The sequence below is a fragment of the Priapulus caudatus genome, unplaced genomic scaffold (genome assembly GCF_000485595.1).
Source record: "Priapulus caudatus unplaced genomic scaffold, Priapulus_caudatus-5.0.1 Scaffold17, whole genome shotgun sequence".
In the NCBI taxonomy this organism is placed as follows: Eukaryota; Metazoa; Priapulida; class Priapulimorpha; order Priapulimorphida; family Priapulidae; genus Priapulus; species Priapulus caudatus.
Genome location: NW_014577078.1, coordinates 1,547,721 through 1,558,421, shown reverse-complemented (window position 1 = coordinate 1,558,421; position 10,701 = coordinate 1,547,721). Strand labels below are relative to the sequence as shown.

Here is a 10,701-nt window from a genome sequence, read left to right as displayed (position 1 = left end):
ATTAAATTTTTATTTTATTTTTAAATTTAAATTTTAATATAAATTTAAATATAAATTTTAATACAAATATAAATATTATGACAATCGGGTAAAAAGTGCAGAAGTTACAGGTTCTACAATATTTCGACAAAAAATGTTGTTACCATGGCAACGATGACTCCGCCCACACCAAAAACGATTGGCGTCTTCGCTTTACGATAACACACCTTCATGCAAAATTTGAAGATGATCCGAGAAGAACTGCAGCCGGTAAGAGCGTTCACAAGGAAATCTGTGCGGCGGCGGCGGCGCGCCGATGACAAAAACCCATAGTATCCCCACGAACTTCGTTCGGGGGATACAATTACAATGTTGGTGGCAGCAGCACTGCTGACATGTGTAGGCGTATGTAGCAGCATAGCACATTCGCATAACATGGCCGAGACATATTTGAGATCAGCTGAACAACAATGGAATAATTCATACACTTATTCTGCTCCCCCTTTAGAGACAAACGTTGCACAATATTGTCTATATGCCCAATACTGCATTTGGGTGCATTTCTAGTATACGTGAGGTACATGCAAGGAGCATCCAATTTTATGGTCCGAGCAGGAAACCCACACTTTTATATTCTATCGAATTCTAAGTTATTATCTATTACTTAAACCGAATGAATAGCCATAAAGTGCCTCTAGACAACGTTAGCATGTGTTTCACATTCATCAACAAACTAAGGAAAACCTCGTTTAGATTCGTTAGAATGTTCACATTCTTTCTAACATTTTTTTTTAAATTTCGCAAGCCAAATATAAAACTACACTAAATATACTAATAATGTGTTGCACCGTAAAAGGTATGCATCCGTGTACGCTTACACCGCCCCTTCTTTACAGACCCCTTGCATTCACAAATATTCTCATCAAAGCCCATTCCTTCTTTTCGAGACATGAATTTAATAAGGTTTTCATCTTTCATTTATATAATAAAAAGTGCCATTGGAAGATATGGTACACAAAATTGTTAATTTTAGAGAGAACTTTCCAAAAACTTTTCATGGACCAGAAATTTTAGAAAAAAAAGTTCTCATCTTCGTGAATCCAAGCATGAAGATTTGTACTAGGTTGATTAGTAGACACACAGGATATTACAACACAATACACTTAGGTGAGGCAGCACAGCTAAGGTTACCATGGTGTTTCACTGTAAAACCAGGGCCTGTTGTCAGAACCGAAATTACCCTAGACAAGCATATAAACTTTTTCTCATAGACCAGACCTCTCTATACACTGCGTATAGGAAACTCGAAACTTTACCATGTTTCTCTTAACTGTCTATGAGAAAAAAATTAATTTTAACGCTAATGTTAAGACTTATTTTGTTTCTGGGAACGGGCCCCACGGCAGGTGTGTAACCTGTCACTGCCTTTAAGTTTCATCTTATGCATAAGTATGTAAAACAGCAACAAATGCCCTTTACTATTGCCATGCAGATATAGACTGTGCTAACTCAATATAACTATGTAAACACTGAAAGGATGCTGATGGAAGTAAATGCATCAACATAATGGTAAATTTACGACACATTTCGTTGGTTCCATTGTTGGTAGGCCTATATCATATTATACCAACAATGTATCCAACGAAATGCATCCTAGATTTACCTAAACACTAATCTGCTTATTTAAAACACTCTCTCCACATTCTTGTAATTTTTAATGCATGTGTAAGGTGGATCCAACATCACACTGGTATAGATAAAGTTAATTTTTGTATCATGAATTTGTTTAGCACAAATAAACGAATCTTTTATTACTCTACTGTACTGACTGAAAGCTAGAACAATGGAGCAAAGTTTCATTTTCCGACCAGGACTGGGCAGGGGGCCATGAAAACCGGGATAATCTGAGTTTCCCCAAACCCCAGATGTGTAGTAACTCTAGCAACAGCACACACACGCGTGTCACGTTATGCATTCACGTTGTACCATGCATGAATGCATACACATGTGGGATGTATGCATAATGCACAGACACATGCATGTTAATCCAAACGTGTGCTATTGCTATGTATGGATCACATGTCAACTGCGTACCTTAGGCCAAAACAAATATATGTGTGGTTACCGTTACATGCCGAAAAAAAATAGGGTAGGTAGCTATAGGGGAAACATTTTATTTTCTTGAAATATTTTATTTACGAACCATGATGTCCGAAGGATGTGCGTTGTACCTTTTGAAGCAGGAACTGTCCAATTCATATTTTTTTATAATTTTTTTTTTTATTTTTTTGTGTGACTTTAAAGAAAATTGACAATTAAAATGTTTAGGGTCGCTGGGAATAAATAGGGTCGGTCGGGAAACCGTAACCATGCACACCTATATTTTGTTTTGGCCTTATGGTACACCATACGTGTGCCATGTAAATGTATCATACATACACGCACGAAACCGCATTCATGCACACATTAGTGCATATAATGCACTGTATGCACTAAATGCATAATGTTGTACGTACCTATGCACAAGGCACAGCACAGCACAGCCATACAGCAGTGGGCATAGGATTACGACGTGGGATGCACATATATATGCACTCACTCACGCACGCACGCACACATGAAGGCCATGGCATGCGCCCGATCCTGAAGGGCATAACCTGCACCCATGCATGCACTAAACACACCTATACCCACTGTAAACACGCACTGCAAGCCACTACAACCCCATACATAATGACCAACATACAGATGCCAACTCGTACAGGAATGAAAATCCGATGCCTACCTGTTCGCAAAATCCTCGGCGTCAGTGCTATTCGAGAGTATGTTGAGTGCGGACGGGCTATTCCTGCTGTTGATCGGCTCATCTCGCTGCGGCGCTTCGATCATCGCTGCTCCCGCCATGCTGCTACGCTTCTCCTTGTTCTTGATAGGATCGGTGTGCATCGGGTGCTCCAGAGACAGGCGCCTACCCGTGTACAGTTGCAAGAGCTTGTAGCACAGCCGACTACAATCCAGCTTTAAGACGAGCGATACCGGCGTCCGGCGAGGCAATAATGCTTACAGTCTATCTACCGGCGATGAAGATAGTTCTCGGGGTGCAGATTACAGCAACAGTTTACAGGTGTTTTCCCGTAATGCACGCTTTCCGATAGCATTCGTGTGACAGCCGGTTTCAGCGGGGATTTAATGCACCATCTTTTCCTTCCACGCGCGTGCCTGCATTTGTGTGTGCGGCAGACAATGTGTGTGTACCGGCGCACTTTTAGCCACTGTGAATGAGTCTCACGTTTCCAAGTTTCTCTCGCCGTTTACATGGTGTTTTCTGACAGTGACGCACACTGTGCAGTTTGCAGAGTGGTTTGCTGAGTGTAGCAATAAATGCTCATGCTCACTCTATCTGGCATTTCCAGTTCATCTCGACTGCCTGCAGCTCCACCTACAGGGGAGAAATGAAAGCTGGTTGACTGCAGCTATATAAGATTGGTTCTATGCCGAATGAGAAAGCACTTGTTCTGATGTTACCGAATGGTTAGTATCCAAAGAGTCACATGGCTTCTCCCTATGCTACTATAATGTGTGACTTTCTAGTTATCCCTAGCAATGCCCTAGACTTAATTTGCTAAATACAGTCGTCTTAGTATGTACACAGAGTGACCTCTCAGACCGTATATATGGCTTCACAGCAGCAAACTAGCCAGCAACGTTACTGCAATCCTAAACGTACATACACGCCCACACTAGTATTGATCGTGGCACGCTGGCTGTATATCCTAGATAACAACCGACTTGATTCATGAAAACTGCATGTATTGATCAACCCAAAAGCCTACACATCTGAGACTGCTACGAGTACTGCGCTTACTCCTTTAGAGAATTTAAACCACGTCTTTACAAAACAGGTTTGGCGAACATCTATGAGATCAACTAACCACTGCCTCCAGCACAAGCACTACCAGTAATTGATTCCTTTTTCGGTTTTCTCCCTCCAATCGTTGCTTGGTTACCAACACACTGTAAAAAAACAATTAAATAAGATGAGATCTAGATGCCAAAAAACAACAAATTTTACCCCTACAACAGTCACAAACACTCGGCAAATACATTCGGGGTATCATACCTTCAATCGGGAAAATGACCCCCACTAACCAGAATTGCACAGAGCCTTTTACATGCGTCCAACGATTTCCATTTGACGATTTTACATGAATAAGCCAGTTCGTAGTTACAGTCTGCGCATGCGCGAACTTTGCCACAAATTCTTCCGGGTCAGGTCATTTGTGCAAAATAGTTCGTATTTCGACCGCACAGTACACATACGCATGCATCTGTGTCCTTGTAATGCTATGTACAGTCTTCGCGTGTGCATGTACACGTGCGTGCGTGCGTGCGTGAGTGTGCACGTACACGTGCTGCGTGCGTGCGCACGTACATATGCGTGCGTGTACACGTACACAGAATACATGTACATATACGTACTGAATCGAGAGCGCACGCCGCACTCGAGATTTCATCTATTTTTGTCACAAATGACCCGGTGACCTATGACGTCACACAACCCCTTGGCTAACTGCGAACTGGCTTATTGTGTGTGTATATATATATATATATTATTACTTTCATAGTTTACTACTGGCTAAATATATTAATACATATATATCAAATGGTCATTATACCTCTACTAGTGAACAATTAAGAGGCTTGTACTGTGAGCAAACAGACTGTTAAAAGAGGCCATTATAACATTATCATGGTGCTTATGAAATTGGGTTCTTGCTCAAAACACCCCGAACAAACCCACATCGAGACCTGCCGATCATCTGCGTCAACTCTAACGCACTCACACACTTGCAGGATTACGGTGGCCGAAATGGCTATCATTTTGCCCAGCTATAACATCCTGGGCTATCGGAGAAATAACAAAAGCTAGTGATATTCATTGGGTTTATGCCCGGATGGCCTACTATATAATAGTATATATACCTACGGCAAAATTCCCATTTCGTCTATAGCAAAACCCCCAGTTGGCCTACTCCCAATTCGTCTACACTAAAAAGCCACATTATTCCAATTTTGTCTACCATCAGTTTGTCCACTAAATAATCATTTATAAATGTAATATATGGTTTGGATTAGCATACATAGACTAAACGGAGTGGCATCCACACTAATTTCTCCTGGTATTTGTTGTAATATCAATACTACGACGAAATAGCACTATTACCCATTCTGAGAGTAGACTAAACGGGAGTAGGTGAAATGGGAATATTGCCCATTCTGAGAGTAGAAGAAATGGGAGTAGGTGAAATGGGAGTAGGCCAACTGGGATGTTACCATTCATTGCACCAGCCTTTAGTGAAGAATGTAATACACATTTGGGCTACCATACAAGACATTTTTATGTAATAAATCATTCGTTTTTGATGTATATGGCTATTTTTAAGAACACACGCACGCGCGCGCACGCACGCACGCACGCACACACACACCTATTTCGTAGTGTGTTACTTGCGTGACACAGTACTATAAAATTTTGACTGTGTCCTTGTTATAATATACGTTATTGTGCTTCAATCCTTGATCATCACACACATGCGCATAATGTGCCTATAGCGCCCGGTTCAACCCCATGCAGCTTAGACTGATCATTATCAAACAGTGGTTGAGCCGCACTGGCCACCCACTCCACCCACCAGTATACCGCATCTACACCGAGCTGCAGCACAGCAGCAGCAAATGCAGCAATAGCAGTAGCAACAGCAAGTAATCAATGAACCCTTCTGAGAATGGCAAGCGGCAAGGGATTCCCATATAAGGAAGAAGTACGTCAATAACAAAGAAGGCAATGGCTGCCGCAGTATCGATTGATTTACAAATGAGGGCCCTGAAAGCTTAGTTTCATGTTGAGATTTCAGCAACGCATAGAGTCCTGCGGTGTGGGCGCGTGTTCGCGTAAACGCGTGAGTTGGCGTGTTTGGCATAGCCAGGTGTAGAGATGCATGCACGATGAGTATGTGGATAGAACAAAAATCATAGAAGCAGCAGCATATAACATTATTAACAACATAGTTTATTACTAATTAAATATCTATTAACATGTTGTCCAATTTTGTGGTAGGCTAATAAGCTAACTAATAAATGCCATTTATAAAGATATTTATACTAGGTTTGATTAAATTGGAAAATATCAAACCAATTGTGTCAACGTCGGTGTCAACATCAGAATTCGCTGATAATATATTATGTCTTTGTTTCATTGTTTACCCCTTTGCAGTCAGCAGTGCATGGAGGATGGGTTATTCCTTAATTTTTCATGTAACTCGTACACATCTACTCGTTCACGTGAATTTCGAGGCAGTCCTACGATACAGATCAGAAGCCAATGTGGAGAATAACAAAGACATCAAACAATAAACTTTCAACCATTCTCAAGCTGACGTATATCAGAGATCTTTAGCATATGTCGTATCATCAACGTTTATGTGGTATGTGTCTGGTGGGGGACATTATGGGGGAATTTGGCAAAAGTAAAGATGACTGTACCATAAGAGAACATTTTTATCGTCCATCAATATCTTCCATGCGCGAGTACAAGCATCCTCACATCAATAACCGCTACAGCATACACTGGAAAAACGCCACCAGGACTCTGGAAGTCACATTAGGAAGACATGCAATATTGAATAAAGACCAGGAACTGGAGATGCATAATTAAGACATAGCTCTATGACACAGCTAATCAGCTATAAATGCAAACCCTACACTAGCATCGACAGACAACCCATTAACCTGGAACATGTGCAATAGAATGGGATCCCGTTTATTCTGTAATATTTTTCTGAGTGAGCCAGAGGTCACGTGCCATCGACGACATCATAAAACTACCTTCATTTTTTGCTCGAAATCAATAACTTTATACCGTAGAGGTCTTGCACTCTTGTTATCAGATGGAGGCTTTTCAGTTATTGCAAAACAACCAGCCAAATTAATTAACACAGCGAGCACTGAGCGATATAACAACCCAGAGCCAGGGGTAGAAATTAACTTTTGAACAAGGGATTCCAACTCCCTGTCCTCAAAAAGAGGTAGTCCGCGGCAAAATGAGGGAGTCCGCAGTCTAAAGTTCAAAATTAAAGATATTAACAATAATGCATGTGCTTATTTTGAAGATTCATGCGGTTGCACGTCTGCCAAATTTTCTTTGGACATTTGCTGAAAAAATACGGTAATTCCATGAGGCCGTGCTCCGGAATGAACTAGTTAGTATATGGCAGAATTTTCAGGGAGTCACACGGACTCCTGCATATGTCAAATCAGAGAGTCCGACAGTAAATCAGGGCGTATTTGACTCCGGACTCCCGTTAGTTTCGCACCCTGCAGAGCTAATCAGATGTAAACACAATGAAAGACAGCTATGAGCATATGGCACTAGCCAATGCTTTTGTATCGCAAACTTGGCAGACAACTGAAAAAACACAATCCCCAAATCACTTTCCCCACAATCACATTACTGTGAGTCAATGTTTGCGTGACACGGAGAAAGCTTGTATATCAACAGAGATGACCAAATATATTCTTGAATGAAACTGTCAATGCCACTGTAGCTCACCTTGGATGTGATAGAAGAGGGAGGGGGAATATATATAAAGCAAGAGTATATATGGGAGAACTCCAATTATATAGCATATATCTCCCATTATATACTCTTGAATCTTGATAATGATATATGCATGCATAAGTTTTGATGCAAAGATCTTAAAGTCTGAAACCTTGACAAGAGATGGCGCTACGCCTAAATGATCGCCATTTCGGTTTTCGAATATCGCGCAAATAAAAACAATAAAATATTCCAGTCAAATTACTGTAACGAAGAATCTAAAAGTAAAACACAATATTACACGTATAAGGTATGATTGTAGAGTTGTTGAGCAGTTAGACGAAATAAACGTAATAGGACGTTGTCATCTCTCCCATAGGAGTAACAACTGTTTTGGGGCTAGCCTTACACATTCACATACCAAAATTTAACAAAATCGAATGAATTTAGATGGCCATTTTCATTTTTGCCAAAAGGTGGGCGTGGCTCGAAAGTTAGTCGACTGGCGTGCTCCAAAATAGAAAGTTCAAATCTCTCGCATAGGAGTAACAACTGTATTCAATTTGAAACATGAGGATCAAACGGTTCTTGAGTTATCGTTGACCGTAAGCAGACACTGAAATGCATAGTGAAATTGCCAAATTCTACCTAATTTGCATAATTAAAAAAAATATCAAAACCCGTGTGACATGTTTTGGGGCCAGTCCTTATTCATTCACATACTAGAAATGAGCAAAATCCGTTGAACTTGAACTGACTTATGGCCATTTCCATTTTTGCCAAAAAGTGGACGTAGGTCGACTGGCATGCCCCAAAATAGGATGTTCTTTCCAAACCTCTCCCATAGAAGTAACAACTATATATGCAATTTGAAACATGTGGGTCAAACGGTTCTCAAGTTATCGTTGATCGTAGCCAAATGTTGACGAACGGACAGACGAACGGACGGACGTACGACGGACGACATCCCATGACAATAGCTCATCTTGACGACGTCAAGGCGAGCTAAAAATATGCAGTGGCTACGCGTCCGGTCATCCATTACAAAGCTCTGCACAGATTCCTAAATTCACGTCACGATTAGGCCACGCCCCCTTCCAAATCGTTGGTTTTACTAGATTTACTATTGCTTCAAAAGTTACAACACATTTTTTTGATAAAATACCTATATTATTAATAATATAATAATAATATTATTATTTATAAGTAATATTATGGTAAAAATTTATTGTTTATTGTTTTTTACTGAAAAAATATAGTTGGGTTCACATAAGAAATATATGACCGGACGTGTAGCCTGGCAGCTGAGCGTTTGGTAACCGGACGCGTAGGCACACCCTAAAAAATATCGCCAAAACATGTGAGAGACTTGATCAGTTCCAAAAATGAAAACAATGAGTTTTTATGGATACCATTGAACCCTAGCTACAGTGGATTATTCAGTAAAGAATTAAATTCACACATTTGGTTGATATACAACCATGACGGGCAGGTTCAGTTTTTGACGTTTCCGTGGAGCCAAGAACCAGAACCCAAGCAAGGCAAACCTCTATATTTCCCCCAATACAACTGAATGAATTTTACAACTTCAAAAAATTACCGCAGATCGACGGAGTATGATATGCACTGCTAATCCATAATATTTGCCACTAAAAGTAAAACATGTCGGTAAAAACAGACATTTTGAAACCTTCTTTGAAGCCATCTATAAAGCTATCAATCTAAGATAACTTATGGATCCATTAAAATAATTGTGCATTCAGCAAGCGAGATCACTGAATTCACGACAGTCACGGCTGAAAAAAGGCTTGCACAGAATTCCCTATCCCCAATCAGCAGGTTATTAATTGACTATCAAATATTTAAATTAATACACGAAGAGCTTATTGGAGGTCACGATTTATAGGCAATAAATTATATAGGACACAGTGAGAACAGAATATTGGGCCAGCACGATAGGAGTATGCATGAAGAAATGGTTCATTGTCTCTCGTTTTCATTCGCTATTTCATAGAAACTTCTCATGATAAATTATCGAGATTTTAAACAATAATCGCTTGTAATCATGACTAACATATCAAAACCCGCTACACTCTACATCATACACTGTAATACCCACTGCACAGTACAGGGCTTCAAACATCCTTTGCAGGGATACCAATACCAACTATTATAAAACAGCAATATGAATACGGTCTACATTTTTCATGGGTATATATATATCCCTCATAGATGAAGTATGCATGAAGAAATGATTCATTGTCTCTCGTTTTCATTCGCTATTTCATAGAAACTTCACATGATAAATTATGGAGCGATTTTAACAACTAATCGCTTTAATCATGACTAAACATATCAAAACCCGCTACACTCTACATCATACACTGTAATACCCACTGCACAGTACAGGGCTTCAAAACATCCTTGCAGGGATACCAATACCAACTATTATAAAACAGCAATATGAATACGGTCTACATTTTTCATGGGTATATATATCCCTCATAGATGAGAGCGTGTGCAACATGTTTACGCTCCACTTGGCACAGGATATGAATAGAAAGAACCAAAAGCCGCGTGCAATAACAGCGCTGCCTCGACTCCCACCTTTGTTGTCACAAAACATGGTGTCAAGACACTAACAGTGTGCATTAAAAGCCGCGGCTAGTCGGCCGCGAACACGACCAACTGGTTTGCAAGTCCCAGGCAAACGAGTCAGCGCAAGAGAGAAAGGTGTCCGAACCCCTAAAGGGGGTCGCACACACAGCCGATTTTCACGCGATGAAATCAGCCGATATCCGGGTAGTGTGTGCGCTTCATATTGTAGAACGATTTACTTTTACGATGTATTTTAATCGGTGACGTTCCAGAATCAAAACATGTTTGATTGTTGGAAGCCGATTATTTTGAAGCCTGATTTTTGTGTAATCCGACAAGGATTTGGTGGTGTGGCGCTGTGAACTCAGGAAAATCGTCTACGAAAATAGTTGAAACAGCCAATGTGAACCGTGCCGTGCACATGACATTTACATTTTATCGTAGAGTTTAGTTATGAATTCACATTTTATCGGTAGGTGTGCGGTGTTAGTTCCGAAGGCCGTCCGCTGAGTGCCGATTTTACAAAC

At 40.4% G+C, this 10,701-nt stretch overlaps 1 protein-coding gene across 1 annotated transcript in view; it reads right to left on the bottom strand.

Moving 5' to 3' along the window:
• Positions 1–10,701, bottom strand: part of LOC106810530 (mitogen-activated protein kinase kinase kinase 12-like) — a 39,897-nt gene that overhangs the window by 19,147 nt on the left and 10,049 nt on the right. Inside the window, exons 2-3 of the mRNA XM_014813913.1 lie at positions 3,912–3,993; positions 2,765–3,418 (exon numbers count right to left, since the gene is read on the bottom strand). Of these exons, the coding sequence (XP_014669399.1) occupies positions 2,765–2,925 (161 nt within the window). The 5' untranslated portion in view covers positions 2,926–3,418; positions 3,912–3,993. The remainder of the gene's footprint in view (positions 1–2,764; positions 3,419–3,911; positions 3,994–10,701) is intronic.